The 19,589-nt window shown below is 49.5% G+C and overlaps 2 protein-coding genes across 6 annotated transcripts; one reads left to right on the top strand and one right to left on the bottom strand.

Annotated features, from left to right (window-relative positions):
• The first annotated feature begins 4,155 nt into the window (after window positions 1–4,155).
• On the top strand, window positions 4,156–9,588 carry IDH3B (isocitrate dehydrogenase (NAD(+)) 3 non-catalytic subunit beta). 4 transcript variants are annotated; one of them, XR_013967354.1, is made up of 13 exons: window positions 4,163–4,234; window positions 4,367–4,447; window positions 4,556–4,654; window positions 4,757–4,877; window positions 7,003–7,063; window positions 7,140–7,272; window positions 7,377–7,510; window positions 7,602–7,704; window positions 7,801–7,947; window positions 8,179–8,273; window positions 8,400–8,460; window positions 9,136–9,338; window positions 9,454–9,587. XR_013967354.1 is itself a non-coding variant. In XM_080812711.1 (12 exons), exons 1-12 carry the CDS (start codon window positions 4,199–4,201, stop codon window positions 9,532–9,534), a joined length of 1,152 nt encoding a protein of 383 aa, XP_080668837.1. In that variant the 5' UTR covers window positions 4,156–4,198; the 3' UTR covers window positions 9,535–9,588. The 4 variants fall into 4 exon arrangements, 2 of the variants coding, with proteins under 2 accessions (XP_080668837.1, XP_080668836.1); XR_013967355.1 differs by lacking the exon at window positions 9,136–9,338 and adding an exon at window positions 8,541–8,735; XM_080812711.1 differs by lacking the exon at window positions 9,136–9,338 and having other exon boundaries at window positions 4,156–4,234; window positions 9,454–9,588.
• Window positions 9,581–15,175, bottom strand: NOP56 (NOP56 ribonucleoprotein). 2 transcript variants are annotated; one of them, XM_080812708.1, is made up of 12 exons: window positions 15,122–15,175; window positions 14,870–14,959; window positions 14,389–14,503; window positions 13,319–13,480; window positions 12,955–13,153; window positions 12,408–12,595; window positions 12,178–12,329; window positions 11,903–12,003; window positions 11,396–11,544; window positions 11,042–11,163; window positions 10,717–10,854; window positions 9,581–10,042 (listed from the first exon to the last, which is right to left on the bottom strand). In XM_080812708.1, the coding sequence occupies exons 1-12, from the start codon at window positions 15,122–15,124 to the stop codon at window positions 9,668–9,670; spliced, it is 1,794 nt and encodes a 597-aa protein (XP_080668834.1). In that variant the 5' UTR covers window positions 15,125–15,175; the 3' UTR covers window positions 9,581–9,667. The 2 variants fall into 2 exon arrangements, with proteins under 2 accessions (XP_080668834.1, XP_080668835.1); XM_080812709.1 differs by having other exon boundaries at window positions 9,839–10,556.
• Between the last annotated feature and the right edge of the window lie 4,414 nt (window positions 15,176–19,589).

The raw sequence follows: 19,589 nt of genomic DNA, 5'->3' as shown, positions 1-19,589 counted from the left end.
CTGAGCCTCTGACACCACAGGGGGCCGACCTTGCTCTGAACCACTAGTGCTGAATTTTTATATCAGCCAGAGGTAATCCCCTCCCTTATTTGGGCCATGGTTATGTTGTGCATCATTCCCTGCACCTGAATCTAATCCTAACTGAGACACCTGCCTAGCCCCAAGTGCAGGGCCACGAGGAATGTAAGCCACTGGTTCTCAACTCTGGTCCACTTTTAGAATAATCCAGGGAGCTTTTGAAGAACATCAGTATCTGGGCCCCATCCCAGATTGTTACATTAAAGCTCTGACAGTTGGGTCCAAACACAGATGTTCTTTTCTTTTCTTTTTTTTTAAGATTTTTATTTATTTATTTGACAGAGAAAGACACAGCGACAGAGGGAACAGAAGCAGGGGGAGTGGGAGAGGGAGAAGCCGGCTTCCCGCCAAGCGGGGAGCCCGATGTGGGGCTCGATCCCAGGACCCCGGGACCATGACCTGAGCTGAAGGCAGACGCCCAACAACTGAGCCACCTAGGTGCCCCTTCTTTTCTTTTTTTAAGATTTTATTTATTTATTTGAGAGAGAGAGAGAGACAGCAGAGTGAGCGAGAGAGAAAGAGAGAGAGAGCATGAGTTGGGGGGGAGCAGCAGAGAGAGAGAGGCAGAAGCAGGCTTCCCACTGAGCAGGGAGCCCGACAAAATAGTATTTCTGGATGAACCCAAGAGTTAGCTTTCTCCATGAAATCACAGACATGATAAATTCACATCACCATCCCAACAGAGTCCTTGGTATTACTCATAAACTCCTTTCCACTCTCTCAGTCCCGAGACTTGCACCAACTTTACTCACCACTCCTCACTGTACATCAACTCCTCAAACATGCCTGCTCTCCTAATCGTGCCCCAGAGAATCATGTTCATTCTCACCTCCACAGGGCAGGAGCTGCCTTGTTCAGACCCTCCGCCAGCTGGTGCATCCAGTTCCTCACCTGCTTCGGGTGTTAGTTGTTAACTGGTCACAGCTACCCCCTTCTCTGGTGGGTTGGCTGTGGACAAATGGAGCCTCTGAGAGCCAGACATGCTGGGGAGGTTAGGCCATGAAGGGCCTAAGTGAAATGTGGAATGAAATGTAATTTCTGCTTGTGACAAAGTCAAGGGTACTACAGGTAGCACAATTTCATTCTACCTTCGTAATGAAAGGAAATGCTAAATTTCAGTTGGAGTTGAGTAAGAATAAAGATGTGATTTTTGGATTTTCCCCATCCAAGTTCATGATACTGACTTGTATTCATGGATGGCTGTAAGCTCTGTAGACTCCAGGTTGAGAGTCCCATACTAGAGGATTTGTAGGCCTAGGAAACTGGCATTCGATTCACTCAGCCTCACACCACATGGTTCTTAACAGTTAAACAGATTGTTTATCAGTTAAATAATCCCACCCCTGCCCAAGAGACTGTTTGAGGAACTTTTCAAGGGTCTTGACTAAACTTCTCCATTCTCAGGCAGTATCAGTGAGAGATGCCTTCCTGGGAACTGGGAAGGCCAGGAGAGCCCACCAAGCTCACAGGGAAGACACATGGCTTTCAGACAATGATGGTCTCATCTTCTCAACTTGAATCACTTGGTATCCTTCATCAGTCCTTTTCACCCAGGGCCAGCCACATGGTGTCATATCAGGTAGCAGATATTTGAAAGTCAGGCTGGGCTCAATTAAGAGCAGGATGTCTTAGGTATTGCTTGAATGTCAGGCTGGGCAGAATTTAGGAATGAAAATAATGTTGTAGTTATCTTCAAGAAAATTAATGTTTTCTGGGATGAAAATTAGATTATCAGGGTACCTGGATGGCTCAGTTATTTAAGTGTCTGGCTTTGGATCAGGTCATGATCTCACGGTCTTGGGATAGAGCTCCGCATAGGGTTCCCTGCTCAGTGGGGAGTTTGCTTCTCCCTCTCCCTCTCCCTCTGTGCGCTCTCTCTCTCAAATAAATAAAATCTTAAAAAACAAAGCATTCAGCTATTAAAAAAAAAGAAAATTAGATTATCACCAGAGATTGAATCAAGATTGCATTTCTTTCTTCTTTCCCACCCTAAATTTCCCAAAGTAACAGAAAATACAGATTTTTAAGAAGAGTAAATCTCTCACTTTTTCTTTATCAGAGTGATATTTGGAGGAGAAAAATGGTGGTGAATAGCGATAGCAGCGTGGAAGTTGGGACTAGGGAGTCTATGGGAACAAGGTGCTGATACGCTCTAGTTTTTTTGTTGTTGTTGTTTTGTTTGTTTGTTTATTTGCTTATTTGTTTTTAAGTAGATTCCATGCCCAGCCTAGAGTACAACTTGGGGCTTGACCTCGTGACCCCAAGATCAAGAGTTGGTAACTCAAGCAACTGAGCCACCCAGGTGTCCCTGATTCTCTCTAGTTTTGATTTGTTTCATGGAATAAATGAATGGAGATGGAGGAATAGGTTATAGTAGTAGTATACATTAATAAGTTATATTAACTATTATATTTATGGCAGCCTTATATCTACACAGCACTTTTCATTTGTTCAAGAATCTTAACCATTATCTAATCTTTAAATCTATAAATCTTTTCATCCCATTACTGTAGAGAATGCTCTGTCTAAAGGAATGTAGAGAAAGAGGTACAAAGTCTGTATTTGATCCCTAAGATTAGAACGACTACATTTCCTCCCTTGGGCTGCCAGAATGCCCTGCACTTTTTCCAGATGGATGAGGTATATAAATTACAGAGAACCTAACTAGTGTGTGGCTTTCAGTGTGTATCATCTGGAGGTACCTGTTAAAAATGTATTTCCTCGGGTCCCCAATCTTGAGACTCAGATTCTGCAAGTCTGGGGTAGAATTCCTAAGTCTGCTTTTTTTTTTTTTAGAAAAATTTTAAAAGATTTTTAATTATTTATTGGACAGATAGAGATCACAAGTAGGCAGACACGCAGAGAGAGAGGAGGGGAAGCAGGCTCCCCACTGAGCAGAGAGCCTGATGTGGGGCTTGATCCCAGGACCCTGGGATCATGACCTGAGCCGAAGGCAGAGGCTTTAACCCACTGAGCCACTCAGGTGCCCCCTAAGTCTGCTTTTTAAACAAATGCCCCTGGTCCACTTGGACAGGAGATCCAAAAATCACACTTTTAGAATACTGGTTTAGGCAAATCCTCCCTTGCCATTTTGGTTTTAGGCAGGTCACCTGTAAATGGAAAGTAAATGGAATTTTTAAAATCAGTCTGGGAGCCCCTGGCTGGCTCAGTAGAGCATCTGTCTCTTGATCTCAGGGTTGTGAGTTCCAGCTCCCTGTTGGGTGTAGAGGTTGTTTAAAAATAAAATCTTAAGGGGCGCCTGGGTGGCTATGTGGGTTAAAGCCTCTACCTTTGGCTCAGGTCATAATCCCAGGGTCCTGGGATCGAGCCCCACATCAGACTCTCTGCTCAGCAGGGAGCCTGCTTCCTCCTCTCTCTCTCTGCCTGCCTCTCTGCCTACTTGTGATCTCTGTCTAATAAATTAAAAAAAATCTTTAAAAAATAATAAAAAAATTAAAAAAATAAAATCTTAAAAAAAATCAGTTTAAAATTCCCCTTTGGTCACACTTACATGCTTGACTTAATTTCTGTCTCCAGTTAATGGTCCTGCCCAGGGTAGTTGAGGCCTGGGACACACTATCAGAGCAAAGAACAAGGTCACATAGGAAAAAACCAAGAAACTTGATTAATACAGAGTAACTGTGCCGGCTAGGAGACGGCAGGAGAAACCGGACAGACACCTTCCCCCATGGGCTGTATTGTGTTCATGTACTCTTTTAGTGCCTCATACACGAATGTTCAGCGAGTACTGACTAAGAGAGAAACAAAGACATAGACACAAAAACATGAAGAAAAGCCAGATTCCTTGTTGTTTCTCAACCCGTTGAACTCAGGTACTCGCATGAAATCGCATATTCTTCTTCAGTGTTAGCTTCAACATAAATATGGAGCCTGAAAACCAAGCAAGAGACAAAGCGCTTGTGTGTCCCGTCAGGCTCCAGGGCAAGGGGTAAGCAGAAGACCAGGAAGGAGCCAGAGACGCAGCAAAGGACAGGTGGCGCTGGTGGAAGGAAGAGGGAACCGCCCACTGCCCCTCACGGTCGTGTTCCGCGGACCGGAAGTCGGGGTGCCGACCCACGCCGGCTTCCGGCGTCACTTCCCTGGACTTCCTGCTGAAAACATGGCAGCTCGCATAGGTGTCCGCTGTTTGACCCGAGTGAGGCCTGGGGTCAGGTCGGGCCGAGGGCGGGCGGGCGGGGGAGCGGCGGGATTGTACCGGGTTCACTGCGGTACTCGGTAGCTGGGACTCCCATACCCGACCTCACAGTCGTGTGCGTCTGTGTTGCAGGCTCTGGTCGCCGCCCCGAACCCCGGGGCATGGAGGAGCCTGTGCACCTCGGCCGTGGCGCACGCCGCCTCGCGGAGCCAGGTAAGGGCAGGTCCGACTCCTGCCTGCCCACTCCCCTGACCCCTCATTCCCTCTCCCCGGGAGTCTGTGCCCTCGCCGCAGCTCTAGCTCTGACGGCACTGCTTCCAGGCTGAGGACACGAGGGTGGAGGGAGCCTTTCCCGTGACTATGCTGCCAGGAGACGGCGTGGGGCCCGAACTGATGCACGCTGTCAAGGAGGTGTTCAAGGTGAGTGCCCTGGGGGAATCACCCAGCACGGACTATGGCGTGGGTTGGAAAGGACTGCTTACTCGATCCTGACCCAGAGATTTTGGGTACGTGTCCCCAAAGGCTGCCTCTGTCCCAGTGGAGTTCCAGGAGCATCACCTGAGCGAGGTGCAGAATATGGCATCTGAAGAGAAGCTGGAGCAGGTGTTGAGTTCCATGAAGGAAAACAAGGTGGCCATCATTGGTATGTGTGCTCCCTTGGTACGCCACCCATGTGCCCCTTAAAGTCATGTGAGCAAATATTCTTTAAGCTTCTTTCCGCACATGCTAACACATTAAGTGCCCCAAGCTCCCATCACCATTTCGTGGCCGTTTGTTTCTTCTGTTTGTTAACTCAGGAGTTGAGAGATCATGTGAGCTGCCTTTGCAGGAAGGCATCAACGGTTTGAAGTCTGTCAGTGGGCTCCGTCATGGGTCATCAAATCTTGTTCATTGTGTTTCTAGAATGCCGCTTCTCACTGCCTCTTTTCTTGTGTCTTCCCCTCTGCTGCTTTGCTTTAATTTCATTTGTTTGTTTGTTTGTTGTTTGTTTTGGGGGCTTCTGGTCCTGCCCCTACAGTCCTCCATCTGCATCTCTTCTTTTGGAAAGACCAACATGACTTTGTCAGGCCCAGCCTTAGCATAGGAAAGTAAGTTTTTCATAAGCTGACTCTCACCTCTTTTGCCTTTGTTTCCATAACACTTGTTTTGTGCTTTGGTCACACTGGACCGTTAGTTTCCAAATATGTGTACTATCTTGACTATATTGACTTTGTCATTACTTCTGCCCAGAATGTTCTTTCTCAGATGCTACCTGTTAGACTAGTTCTCACTTACTGTATTACAGTTTCCTAGGATTACTGTACAAATTACCTCAAAGCTAGGGGCCTAAAATAACAAATCTGTTCTCACAGTTCTGGAGGCCAGAATCCCAAAATTAAGTTTTTGGACGGGCTTCCTCTGAAGGCTTCAGGGAGAATGCTGCTTTGCCTCTTCTAGCTTCTGGTGTCTCCTGGTGTTTCTTTCTTGACTTCGAGATGCAGCACTATGATCTCTGCCTCAGTCATCATATGGCTTTTCCCTCTCTGTATCTGTGTATCTGTTTCTCTTTGTTTTCCTGTTGAAAGACTTACTGGATTTAGGGTACCCTAATTCAAGTTGATTTCATCTCAAGATCCTTAATTACGTCTACAAACCCTATTTTCCCAAATAAGGTCACATTATATATTCCCAAATAAGGTCACAAATAAGATCCAGGAGTTAGGGTAAATGGTAATGGACATATCATTTTGGGGTCACTATTCAACCTACTGTACTCACTTAACTAAAACCTTGGCTGAAATGCCAGCTGTTCTATGACATTTCTAGATGTTACCAGAGGGAATTTCTACTCGGGGTTTCTGTGCACGACGTTAATACCTCGCCCATGGTATTTATCATGTGTTTCGTATTATTTGTCTTCCCCGATGTATTGTTTGCCCCTTGAGGACAGGAATTGGGTATTGTGTTTTTTGGCTGAAATCCCTAGTACCTGACACATGGTCAATATTCAGTAAGTATCAGTTGAAAAAATATCAAGTAGGTGACAGGCATACATCAGAAAGGTCATAGGTTCCTTAGCTTTGTTTCTTAGCGTATTAAACCCAGGCTCTTTGATCACATGAAAATGTTTTCTGTCCTCCTTTTAGGTCACCTTGAAGTTTCAATGCAAATTAAATATAGTAACTAAAAATAACCCCCCCCCCTTTTTTTTAAAAGATTTTATTTATTTGATAGACAGAGATCACAAGTAGGCAGAGAGGCAGGCAGAGAGAGAGAGGAGGAAACAGGCTCCCTGCCAAGCAGAGAGCCCGATGCGGGGCTCTATCCCAGGACCCTGAGATCATGACCTGAGCCGAAGGCAGAGGCTTTAACCCACTGAGCCACCCAGGTGCCCCTGTTTTGTTTTTTAATTAACATATAATGTATTGTTTCAGGGGTACAGGTCTGTGATTCATCAGTCTTACACAGTTCACAGCACTCACCATAGCACATACCCTCCCCCATGTCCATCTCCCAGCCACCCCATCCCTCCCACTCCCCTCCACTCCAGCAACTCTGTTTGTTTCCCGAGATTAAGAATCTCTTATGGTTTGTCTCCCTCTCTGGTTTTGTCTTGTAAAACACTGGTTTTAACTGCATTTTTCTTTGCCTCCAGAGGCACTTAAAAGTCACAGATTTGGGAGTGGGAGAGGAGTCTGGGTTGCATCTTGTCACTGAGAGGATCAGACACTGATCTGGCTTCCCTTGGGCTTGGTTTGTGCCCGACCCTGACCCCTTTGTTTATGCAGGAAAGATTCATACCCCGATGGAATATAAGGGCGAGCTAGCCTCCTACGATATGCGGCTGAGGTAGGTGGTGGGGGCCATGGGTCAGAGGAGTCCTGGAGCACCAGACATGGTGCTAATGGCTCTGCCCCCCCCGCAGGCGTAAGTTGGACTTGTTTGCCAATGTAGTCCATGTGAAATCACTTCCTGGGTACAAGACTCGACACAACAATCTAGATCTGGTGATCATTCGAGAGCAGACAGAAGGAGAATACAGCTCCCTGGAACATGAGGTGAGGCCCTAGAAATTGGGGAGGCCAGGGGTGAAGGTGGGAGAGTGGCATAGCTCCTTCCCTTCTTTTCAGGGTCACCTGGCTGCTTCTCTCTTCTTACACAGAGTGCGAGAGGTGTGATTGAGTGCTTGAAGATTGTCACTCGAACCAAATCTCAGCGGATTGCAAAGTTTGCCTTTGACTATGCCACCAAGAAGGGGCGGGGCAAGGTCACGGCTGTCCACAAGGCCAACATCATGTGAGGGACATGGCTTTGCATGGGATAGGCTCCCGGGAAGGTAGCCCATTGCACTCTTGACTGAATTTGTTCCCTTTGTCCTCACTGACAGGAAACTTGGGGATGGATTGTTCCTGCAGTGCTGTGAGGAAGTTGCTGAATTGTACCCCAAAATCAAGTTTGAGACAATGATCATAGACAACTGCTGCATGCAGGTAATGTCCTCCCCATGTCTCTGTTCTCATGGTGCCGGGGAGGGGCCGGGAGTAGAACTTACTTCTCTTGTCCATACCACACATTTTGCCCCCTAGCTGGTGCAGAATCCTTACCAGTTTGATGTGCTAGTGATGCCCAATCTCTATGGGAACATTATCGACAATCTGGCTGCTGGCTTGGTTGGGGGAGCTGGTGTGGTCCCTGGTGAGAGCTACAGTGCAGAGTACGCAGTCTTTGAGACGGTGAGTGAGGTCCCCACTTCCCCCAGCTCTCTCTGCATGCCTCTTACTTGAGGTCCCTTGATAGCTGCCTCCCAACGTGCTCCCCTCCTAAGTGACTGCTGTGCTCTGTCCCCTGCCCCATGCCTCTTCTCAGTGTCCTTGGCCTGTTCTCTCTTCCCTCATGCCTTTCCCTGACCTCAGACTCTGCATAACGTCTGCCCCCAGTGACTCTAGTCTGCCCTCTGTCCACAGGGAGCCCGGCACCCGTTTGCCCAGGCAGTGGGCAGGAACATCGCCAACCCCACAGCCATGCTGCTTTCTGCTTCCAACATGCTGCGGCATCTGAAGTGGGTATCTCGAGAAGGTCATGGAGGGCTGGGGCAGGAGGCAGGGTGTTGTTAAGGGGGAGCACAGTGGAGGAGATTGGGAATGCTGTGGGGAGAATCTCAGTTTCTTCCTGTCCACATTGACAGTCTCGAGTATCACTCCAACATGATTGCGGATGCGGTGAAGAAGGTGATCAAAGTTGGCAAGGTGAGTTAGAGAGGCTGTGGGTTTCAGGGCCTTGGCACTCCTCTTTGGGGAACCTGAATTGGGGCCTCCTTTCCCTCCAGGTCCCCAGAACATCTTCTGCTCTCTGATCTTCCCCTGTGGCTCTCAGGGCTGTTCTTCACCTCCCTTCTCCTGGCTGTTTCATCCTCTGGCTCTCCTTTGCCTCTTGGTTACCGTCTGCTATTCCCTCTTTCCTGCTCCATCCGTTGGCTCTTTTATGGCCATCTGAAGGCAACACTTGCAGCTCTTTATCCGGGGTGAGAGCCCAGGGGATGGAGGAGCAGAGGGACATAGCAGGCAGGATGAGGCCCAGGTGGCACCTTCACACCTGGAAGCCTGTCCCCGTCTGCATCCCTGGCCGCCTTTCCCCGCACCTGGTCTGATTTTCTCCAAGGCATCCTTGTCCTGTCTCTGATTCGCATTCTCCATCTCACATCATGCTCAGCCTCCCTCCCATCCTGCCCCGGCTGCAGCACAGCTCCGAGAGGGGCTCTGGCCCTCCGCACATCTGGCCGCCTCCTTGCGACTGCCGCACTGCATCTTCTTCCTGGCCTTGCCATCCTTTCTTGGATTCCATTTCCATCACATTGCCCCCTATCCCCCCTTCATGGGCTCTCTTCTCTTCTTCCCCACGGCTGTTGCCGGTGGTGGCTGTAGGTGCGGACTCGAGACATGGGCGGCTACAGCACCACAACCGACTTCATCAAGTCTGTCATCGGCCACCTGCACCCCCATGGGGGCTAGACCCTTTTATTCCCTCCAACCTCACAAGGACCATACTACCTACACCTCCCTTCAGTACAGTGGACCAGAGAAGAGTTCTTAAACCTTTAGACTATAATCATCTGGGCAGAGCCTAGGTTGTCCTGGGGCTGGCTTCCTTAGGGAATGGTGTTATCGGGTGGGGGTGGGGGGCGGGGGAGAGGTTAGGGATGGGGCCTAGGCCACAGGGATGATGCCAATTCTCCCCTACAGGTTCGAACTTCTGACATGGGTGGCTATGCCACCTGCCAGGACTTCACTGAGGCGGTCATTGGTGCTCTGCCTCAACCATAGGTCCCACCCATACCCATGTAAGGTGTTCAATAAAAACATATTATTGACTCTTGTGAAGTTGTTTTTTATTGGGATATAAGGGTGAGTCGGGAAAGGGCATGGGGGCTATGCCTCCCACCAGGAAACGTCCGACCTAGTCTTCCTGGGCTAGCTTCTGGAGCTTTTTCTTTTTCTTGGAGCTGCTGCTCTTGCTGCCAGCAGCTTCTTCAGGCCCACTGCTGAGTGGCTCCTCCTTGGAAGAGAATTTCCTCTTTTTCTTGGGGATGCTCCTGGTTCCTGCCTCTTCAGCATCACTAACTGGTTCCTCTTTGGGGGCAGATTTCTTCCTCTTGGGAAGACTTACACTGCCAGCTGTCTCTTCAAGATCACTACTAACCAGCTCCTCCTTGGAAAAAGATTTCTTTTTCTTGGGTTTGGAGACAGGGACAGATGGGTCTTCCATTCCATTCTCCTGTGGAGTCTCCTGGGGTTTTTGCTTTTTCTTCTTTTTGGGTCTTTCATTTGTCTCCTAAAGAATGAAATGGGTATGAAACCATCATTCATCGTATGAACACACACACGCCTATTAAAACTGCAACTAAGTAGTTGGGGCATAAAGACGTGGAAGTGATGTGAAAATCGCCCAGTGTTTCTGGGATGGTTTAACAGACATTGGAAATCCTCCCCAAAGGTGACTCCCACTTAGAAAAGGAGAATGGGTCACCTAAGCCCGTGAAATACCTTCTAGAGAAACCCACAACAGAACCATCATGCCATGTTGCAAAGGGGACCCTGAAAAACTACTTGACAAACTGGGCACTCCATGAAAAATCCCAGGGGTGGAGACCCCTGCCCCAAGCCCCACTAGGAAATGGCACCGCCTCCGGACACACGGCTGAGAACGCGCAGAGCAGGGATTTACACTACCCCCGGTTGAGGACTCCTGGGAGGCAGCCGAGGACAGAACACTTGCCCAGGGACCCGGTGTGCTACAACCAGCTCTCTGGGCTCCTGAGCCAGTTCTCTCAGCACCTATCTCCTTCCTATAGAATCAAGAGGTAGTTGAGATGTTTCAGGTCCTTCTTTCAGTCCAAAAGCCTGGACCCAAGACCATGGCTTGAGGTAGTACATCCTTTGTTCTGCTGTCAAGAACCCTACATCCAGGGTGTTAGCCCTGGGCTGAGGGCCAGCCTGCCTACTGACCTCACACTCCTCTGGGGTACTGCTGCTGTTCTCTGAAGACGCGAGTGCCAGGGCAGCCAGCCGTTTCTTCTCCTTCTTCAGCCGTTTCTTCTCCTGCTTCTCCAGCTTCCTAGCCATCTCAGCAGCCGCTTCCTCTGCCTGGCCAAAGAAAGGTGCTGAAGAGGCCCCGAAGACTGCAGGCTTTCCAGGCCTCCCTTCTGGCCTCCCTGGATCAGGCTCATTAAATCAGTTTTTTGCCTCCACTCTACGAGGTCAGGCTGAACCAGCTCATCACTTCCAACGGCCAGCTCTGGTCCTCCCCCAACCCAGCAAAGTCCAAACTGACCTGAACCATTGCCTCCTTCATGACATCCAGATTCTTTCGTGGAATCTCTCCTGTCTCATAGAACGACAGCCGCTCCTCAACTTGCTCTCGAAGCTTCTCCCCAAATACACTTGTGGGCACCTCTAGATGTGTGTGTGTGTATGTGTGGATAAACAAAGCTTGTCAGCCCCTAAAGGGCCAGCTGCTCCCCGCCCGGTTTCCCCTCTACCCTCAGCTTCACTCAGACCCAAGGTATCAACACTCACTAGGTGAACTGCTGTTGACGAAAAATACTGCCATCATTGTAGAAGCTGCTAGGTAGTCAGCCTTCCCTCCCTCCCAGCCCCTTCTCCTCCAAGCCCCCCCCACCCATACCAGAGAAGCAATCAATTCGTGAGGCAATACTGCATTTGTTTGCCAGGTATCGGGAGATGCGGCCTTTGTTCTTGGCAGCTGCTCGGCCAATGAAGGTGGAGTGGAAAATGAGTCCATATTTTGGGGTGTTACCCCTTGTCTTCAGGGCTCTGGGAGAAGAATATTTAGTGGGGAGTTTTAAGATCAGAAATTCCAACCCTGCTAGCCAAGGCAGCTCCTCCCCTCCCCTGTACCCTCGGTGTCCAGAGCGAGCCTTAGGCTGGTGACCCCACCTCACGCCAACCCACAGCTCCCAGAAGCAGAGGGAAGGCATCCAATGTCGCTGACCTGGAAATCTGGTCCCTTTGCTGGGCCCTGGGAATCACTCAGACACCAGGACTGGCCATCACCCCCATAGCAGAGGTCTGTACAGGTCAGGGAGCCCTGGTCAGCCATCACCGTGATCCCCAAATAAGCAGTGGGCACCAGAAGTGGCACCTGAGTGTGGGCAGGTGCCCTCACTGGTACCTGAACAGGGCCTTTTCAGCCCCAAGGATCTGCACTGTGGACGCTGGATACTTGGCCAGGTTGGTGAGGCTGCCAGCATGAGCAATGAGACGTGCACCTACCTGGAAAAGGATTCAAGGAATTAGAGAAGCTGGAACTGCCCATCTACCAACTGCCTAATTCTGCTTCACCCCATCAGGTACAGCTGGGGAACATAACAGAGGGTCAGGAAACACAGCAGTATGGACCTATGTGGTAACACTCCTTCGCCCTGTTTTCTGCTCCCTGTGACGCACCGCTTCCCCAATCAGGGCCGAGAGGCTGGGGGCCACTTGGCTCATCTTGGACCGCAGGTAAGTATGCAGGCTCTGGCGGTACTCTGACAAAGACACCACACGGCTGGAGAAGCTCTCGATGTTTATCAAGTCGATGGCCGATATGTCCATGCCTAAGGGACACCCAGTGTGAACGCGGGACCAGATACTCACAACCCCAAACTTATCTTGGCCACCAGGGCTGTACTGACCCATGGAGGATCGCGAAGCATCCAGAATAGCCTTAGCCTTGGCCCCATCCATCGTCAGCTCTTCCAGCTTCTCCAGCTTCTCTTCGTTCAGCTCCCTCCGGTTGCCGATGAACTGAGCAAGGCGGCAGTATGTAGCGTTGTCGTTGATGATCTTCACCAGCTCAGGAAAGTGATACCCGTACCACTCCCTGCAAAGGGCCACAATCACTCCCAGCCGAGAGGGTAGGTCTCAAAGCCTCAGCCCTCTCCATAGCTATTCTTTACCCAGAGAAAAGGGATCAAGACCAGTACAAAACCTCAACTCCATGTCCCCCCATTCACAATACAGTCCAGGCAAAGAGCCTGGGCTGGGGTGTATATGGGTGGATTTACTCTGCCTCCTCTTTCTGTACAGTCAGTGTAAGAACACAGCCTGTGGTAAGCACCGGGAGGCTCGCCCCACCCCATGTTGTTCTACCCACAGGAGCCAGTCCTGATTTTAGCATTCCAAATTTGCTAAACCACAGGGCAAAGACCCCATTCCTCAGGGCTTGCTTGGGCACTTTACCTGACACGCATGGAGAAAGTATTGATGTCCTTATCCAGCTGGTCCAGGAGGCTGATGGACTGGATAATCATATTATCCACCCGGTTCACATTAAACTTAACTTTGGCACGAGAATAGCTGTGTCCCAGCCCCAACTGGGCCTTACAAGCAGACAGATCTGTTAGACCCTTCACCAGGTTGTGGAAATGCAGACGAACCCCTGGAGGAGGGCAAGACAATGAGCTAGAGAAGGCTCTAAGCCACCTCTGGCACCCATGGGTGCCAGCCAAGCAGAGAGGCTTCCCAAAAGCAACCTTAAGCACCCTAATTAAGTTTGCAGATCGCCCTCCTCAAAGCTGTCAAGAATGCTAACAGGTGGTCCCACCTCGCAGGATCTCAGCTATCACGCCTCCAGTCTGGCAGTTGTACCCTAACTCCTCTTGTATAGCAGCACCGATCTTGGGGTCTCCAACCCCCAGGAGCACTTTCTTCTTTTTCGATGGCAGGTGAGTCTCCAAGAGCAGGCGGAGGTCCTCATGAACAACACCTCAAGGCAAAGAACAGAGCTCCCACTAACATGCTGAACAATGCTTAAATCATATAAGGAATCCTCGCCCCTTAACCGCTGATTAAGTGACAAACGGATTCTACACTGGTCCCACAGAGCATGCGGAGATGGCATGCCTATATCCTTCCTTGCTTCAGGCTTTGCTCAGAGACGTGGAGACATCAGTGACTGCACTCAGGGGATTGACAGACTCAAGTCATCATTGCAAAGCCTGCATCAACCACAGGATTTACAGGACTAACAGAACGAAACCTTAAACATCCCCAGGGGCACTATGGAGACAAGTATTTAGTATTTGATTTGCCTTCTGGGGCCAAACCTTTTTCTTGGCTCTTCTGTACTAAAATTGCCTTTTCCAATTACTTCAACAATGACCAAAGAACCACCTTCAGCATTAAACCACGCCTCCCTACCAGATTTCACTTAATTATCACTCACAAAGCCTAGGCCTGGATTGTGCACCTCAAATATTTAGTATACCATATTCCCCAGACCTTGGGCTCTGTTTTTTGTTTGTTTTTAAAAAAAGATTTTATTTATTTATTTGACAGAAAGAGACATGAGACAGGGAACACAAGCAGGGGGAGTGGGAGAGGGAGAAGCAGGCTTCCCCCCCAGGGATCCAGATGTGGGGCTCAATTCCAGAACCCCCGGGATCATGACCTGAGCCGAAGGCAGAGGCTTTAACAACTGAGCCACCCAGGCGCTCACCTTGGGCTGTTTTAAGCCACATCCTGTACCCACCAAATACTGCCCAACATGCATCAGATTTAGAACAAATGAGCCAAGGAGATGAAAATGCTATCACAAACTCCCCATGAGGATAAAAGCAGCAGCAACTGAACCTCCGCTCATCTCTCTAAAATACTTGGTTGTAGCCGACTCACCTTCGGACACGGCGTTGGCATTTTCCAAGGCAACCTGGGACGAGGCAAAGGGACAAAAGGCCACGAGACGAACGATGTTATGGAACTTGCCCAGGTTGAGCACGCACTCCTCTACCTTGGGGGAGAAGAGAGCATGAGCGGTTTTCTTCCCTCGCTCTTGCCTCTAGGGCGCAGTAAAGCAGCGGTTTCCAGCCCTGGTCACAGGTACCAAGCAACCGCACGCTTCGTAAATGAGCCGATTATAGGCAGGCCCTAAATCCCGGTCCGCTTCACCGTACGGGGTGGAGTCCGGGGGGCTCACTTCTAAATGTTCCTAACGCGACCCTAGTCGCGAAAGCGGGTATGGACCCCCGGCTCTGGGGCTTTCGGGCCCAGTGCAACCCCTGATGCGCGGCCGGCCACGTGGGAGGGCGCGGTGCATGCTGGGGCACGGGGGCCCGAGGGGCTGCGGCGCGGCCAGTGAGCCCGCCGCTTCACCCACCTGCGGCAGCAGCAAGCTGATCTCCTCCACCTCCTTCAGCGCCAGCAGCGCGTAGCCGACCGCGTGCTCGAACAGCACGTGCAGCAGCACCTGCAAGAGAGCCGGGGCGCGAGCGTCAGCGCGGTCCCTGCGTTCGCCCGCCGTTTCCCAGGGCAGGCTCTGGCTCTGGCCCCGGCCTCGGACCGGGCTCCCGCCCGCACCCAGCCCCAAAGCTCGGCCTTCATCACAACCGCAGCCACAACCACTCCTCACCATGGCGCCCGCTCCCGGCCCGGCTCGCAATGCGGCGAGCGGGCTCTGGCGCGCGGAACGGGGCTCCGGAGGCCACGCCCCCAGCGCCGCCGGCCAATGACAGGCCGGGGACGATACCTTTGCGGGCCTTCGGAGGGGTCCGCCGCGGTGGTATCGTCCGGAGCGCGGGAGGGGGAGCGCGGGCGCGCGGGTGGCCTTCCGGCTTTTGCTGTGGCGCCGGCCGGCGTGGTTGCCGGGGACGCGCGAGCTGGTGCCTGGCCCTGCAAGCCGCATGGGGTTTCTTGGGGGTGCTTTCCCGGATAATATTACAACCCCTCGGGTCTTCAGTCGTAGAAATTTTGGATGGCGGAGCTCGGTAGTCGCCGGGCGGCAGGCCCCGCGCGGGTCGCGGCCACCATTCCTGTGCAGAAGCTTGCGGAGCCCGCTTTCCGCGGCGGGGGTGACCTGGGGCCGGGGGCTAATCCCTGCGCCCCCCAGCCTCCGGGACCCCTGCGTCCCCGATTCCCACTCGGGACCCACCCTGCTCCCGCCGACCGAAGCGGGGCCTGGGGCGCATCGGCGCAGACTGGGAGGAAACGGTTTCTTGTGCCCGGCTTCGAGCTTTTCGGTTGTATTTTATTTTTTTAATGTTTATCACAGGCGATAAAGTAGAAAAGAATAACGATCTCACCGCTTCCTAAGTCGGTTTCTGGTTCCTCTACAAGAAGAACCAGCTCCTTTTGAAGGACCACGTGTTGCTCGCCCCGTGGAACCCTCACTTAGCTCCAAATGAACTGGAGCTCCTTTCATGTCCTCGACGGCGGGTTCTGTGCATTTTGGCGATTATTTTGAAATTACCTTTGCTTTAATAATTAATATTAGAATGGTAAACCCCAAACTTGTTTATCCTAAAGTGGTGTATGTACCGGTAAGGAGCACAAGTCAGGGGGAAAGTAACAGGGAGAAGCAGACTCCCTGCTGAACCGGAAGCCCAAGGCAGGTCACTATCCCAGGACCCTAGGATCGTCACCTGAGCAGAAGGCAACCACTTAAATGACTGAGCCATCCAGGCGCCCCTTATAAAGTCATTAAGGGGATTTTTATTCTGTATAGTCTTATAACTGAAGTGCATTTATACATTTAACATATTTTCTTCTTAAACAATTCAGTTACTTGGTAAACAAAATCCAAGTAGCAAGCTCAGTCTTAAAACTTAGTACAGTGAATCTTAAAGTCTCATAATCTCAATATTGCTTAAAACGTGATGGAATTGTTACATATATTTAAATATGGTCATGGGTATGAATCAATTATTCTCTCACACTTTAAAGTAGAATTGCAAAAATAATCTGTTACATACATCAGTATGTTAAATTCTCTTAAATTATAAATACCAAATTAAGCAGATGATCCCAAAATGTAATGGGAAATATTAATTCTGTGACTGATTTTTTTTTCATTATTTCTGTACTTAATGCTAAATATTCCTGGGGTTTCAGATGCTTATCTACTAAAGTAGGAGTTTTCAAAGAACAAGTCAGAATCCATTAATGGATTGCAGAATTAATTTAGACATTCTTTGCCAGCATTAAGAAAAATAGGATGAAAGAGAATAGAAATAAGAGTATGTTACATACCACATTGATCTGTAAAACTTTTTGCTTTAGCTAAACACATGTATGTAAAACACACGTGTACACATACAAATTTAATAGGATATGTATGTTACATAAACATACATTTCTGTGGATTAAATACAAGGAGAGTCACGGAGCTGGAAGTTAGCCACAGTCATGCTTGGGAAAGAGTTGAGTCCTCTGGTTACATAGGAGCTGTACTGGGACAGATGCTAACTCAGAAATGATGGAAGAAAACTGCACTTCCACTGGTGAGATACAAACGCATGATTAGATGGGATGTGGGGTAAACACTGAAAATATTCTTTTGGGTTCCTCACTTCCACCTCTTGTACTAAGCTATCTCCCCAATACTTCATGATACTATCCGCAATGGGCATTTCTACAGCGTGCGATATTAGAAACCATACCTTCCTTCCCTTTGGGCTGGGTTCATAACTACTGAGGTTCTGTTCTTCACCACCAAAGCAGACTTTTGCAAAACTTTTGGTTTCCCCTTCTCCAAGCCACTCTCGTCTTTATTGCCAGGATGATCTTTTTTTTTTTTTTTTTTAAAGATTTTATGTATTTGACAGACAGAGATCACAAGTAGGCAGAGAGAGAGGAAGAAGCAGGCTCCCTGATGAGCAGAGAGCCGGATGCGGGGCTCGATCCCAAGACTCTGGGATCATGACCTGAGCTGATCCCAAGAGTCTGGGATCATGACCTGAGCTGAAGACAGAGGCTTTAACCCACCGAGCCACCCAGGCGCCCCACCGGGATGATCTTCTTAAACCCAATCATGTTCAGTTTGCAGGTGCTCATCATGGCATGAAGTCATAGGAAGATTAAGGGCTTGGTATCTCAGAATCACCTGTGGTAACTAGTGTCCAAAAATGACCCCCAGTGATTCAATGACCTCATGGGCTGGGTCTGTGATGCATTTTTGGCAATAGAACATGGCAGGAGTGATTCTGTGCCCTTTCCAAGCCTCAGCCTTTTGCATTCTTGGGGTCCTTGAGTTACCTCATGAGAAATTCAGCTACTCTGCTGGAAAGACCACATAGAGGAGGAAAGGCCCTGATGCTTCATGAACAGGTCCAGCTTTCCCAGCGGCTCAACTAAGCCCAGCCTTGCAGCTGTTCCAAGAAAGGAGACATGTATAAAGCCATTTTGTGTGTTCCCAGCCCTTGCCGACATCTGACTGCAGCCACGTGAGCAACCAGAAACAGGACCAGCAGAAGAACTACCTAGTTGAGCCCCACCTATGCACAGAATTGTGAGAAATAATACATTGTGGTTTTCAGCCACTAAACTTTGGGATGATTTGTTAAGCTGTAATAAATATGAATCTGACCATAAACCTGGGTTCAGACCCCAGTCCTACTACTTACAATGTGACCTACGTGAATCACCTTCCTGAGCTTTCATTTCTTCTGCAGAATGAACACTGAGCGTGGTCATTTATCCCTTCAACAAACATTTTACTGACCATCTCCTAGGGGTCGGGTATGACACGGGGTAGTACTGGGCAGATAGTAGGGTCTCAACAAAAGTTGGTGGTCTTTCATCTTCTTCTTTTGTACCTTGGTTAAAAATAGCCTGATGATATTTCCTTGCACCTGTTCTCAGGTGAGCCCCACTTCTCCCATTGCCTCCCATAGAATCTACTATAACTGCATTTTTTTATACACCCCGCTGCCATAACTTAATTCTACCACTTCAGCCACTAACTTAACCATGTAGACAGATCACCTCTAGCACGGTTTAGTTTCACATGGTAAAACAGGGATGCATTCCATTTTTCTACTGCCGGTGGTAGTAGGTGGACGGTTCATCGTCTGTCCCTCTGATGAAACGTTGCTGGAACCTGGAAAATACGTAAGCTTGCCGATTATTTGTACCTCCTTTGGCTCATTAATTTAAACTTCTCTTCTTACATCTACATTGCCCTCAAAATACTGCTTTAGTGATAGTCTGCAAATTTTCCTGTGCATATTTTCCTTCTAATTCACTTCCACGGGAATTCTGGTTTCTGCTATGCATGCTGTTATGAACCACACGTTGTTTGTTGTCCTCCTTGCTTCTCGTTGCTGCTTTCTAAGCATTATTTCCATCTCCTTTTCTTTGAAAAACCTCGGCCACCCATCATTGCTTGGTAGCGTCTGATTTTGCCTTGCGAAGGACATTGCTTATCTTTTGGGTAAGGAATCAAGATGCTATTGATGAAAAAGTTTGGGGTGCCCCAAGCTGGTGAGCTTCCTAACCTCAGATTTACTACCCCGATTGTATCGTTCCAGCTCAGTCTTACAGGTTCCCATGTGGCCCCAACAGCTGGCATCATTATATGTGCCTGAGGCCCAGGGCCCTCCTTTTAGTCTGCAGACCCCTCACAGACATGAAGATGGAGTGGTGACAGCGGCTGGGAGGAGGGAGCAGAGAAATGAGCCCAAAGCTGCCTCCACTCATCTTCTCAGAACCAAACTAAACAACTGAATCCAGCTAGTCTTTTTTGGTCCCCTGGGAACATAGGTAAGTTTTGAATTAGTGAGCACCTTGGACATTGTGTGATCCAGCATCCTTTACAGGTGAGGAATCAGGATGTTCAGGAGTCAGGTTGAGGGATCTGGGTATTCACAAAGCTACAGAATCAGTTAATTCTACCATTAAAAAAAAAAAGAAGAAAGATTTTGGGGCACCTGGGTGGCTCAGTCGCTGAGCATCTACCTTTGGCTCAGGTCATGATCCCGGGGTCCTGGGATCAAGTCCTGCGTTCAGCTTCCTGCTTTGTGGAGAGTCTGTTTCTCCCTCTCCCTCTGCCTGCCACTCCTCCTCCCTGTGCTCTCTCTCTGTCTCTCTCTCTGTCAAATAAA

Source organism: Martes martes (genome assembly GCF_963455335.1).
Source record: "Martes martes genome assembly, chromosome: 9".
NCBI classification, from domain to species: Eukaryota; Metazoa; Chordata; class Mammalia; order Carnivora; family Mustelidae; genus Martes; species Martes martes.
Note: the sequence above shows the minus strand (reverse complement) of the source record. Positions and strands in the feature narration are given on the sequence as shown.

Coding starts and splice junctions, on each gene's coding strand:
- IDH3B (XM_080812710.1), top strand. CDS start 4,199: ATGGCAGCTCGCATAGGTGTCCGCTGTTTGACCCGA. Junction 4,235..4,366: donor GTGTCCGCTGTTTGACCCGA/GTGAGGCCTGGG, acceptor TCTGTGTTGCAG/GCTCTGGTCGCCGCCCCGAA. Junction 4,878..7,002: donor AAACAAGGTGGCCATCATTG/GTATGTGTGCTC, acceptor TTGTTTATGCAG/GAAAGATTCATACCCCGATG.
- NOP56 (XM_080812708.1), bottom strand. Junction 12,330..12,407: donor TGCTTCGCGATCCTCCATGG/GTCAGTACAGCC, acceptor GGTGTCCCTTAG/GCATGGACATATCGGCCATC. Junction 10,043..10,716: donor GTACCCCAGAGGAGTGTGAG/GTCAGTAGGCAG, acceptor TTCATTCTTTAG/GAGACAAATGAAAGACCCAA.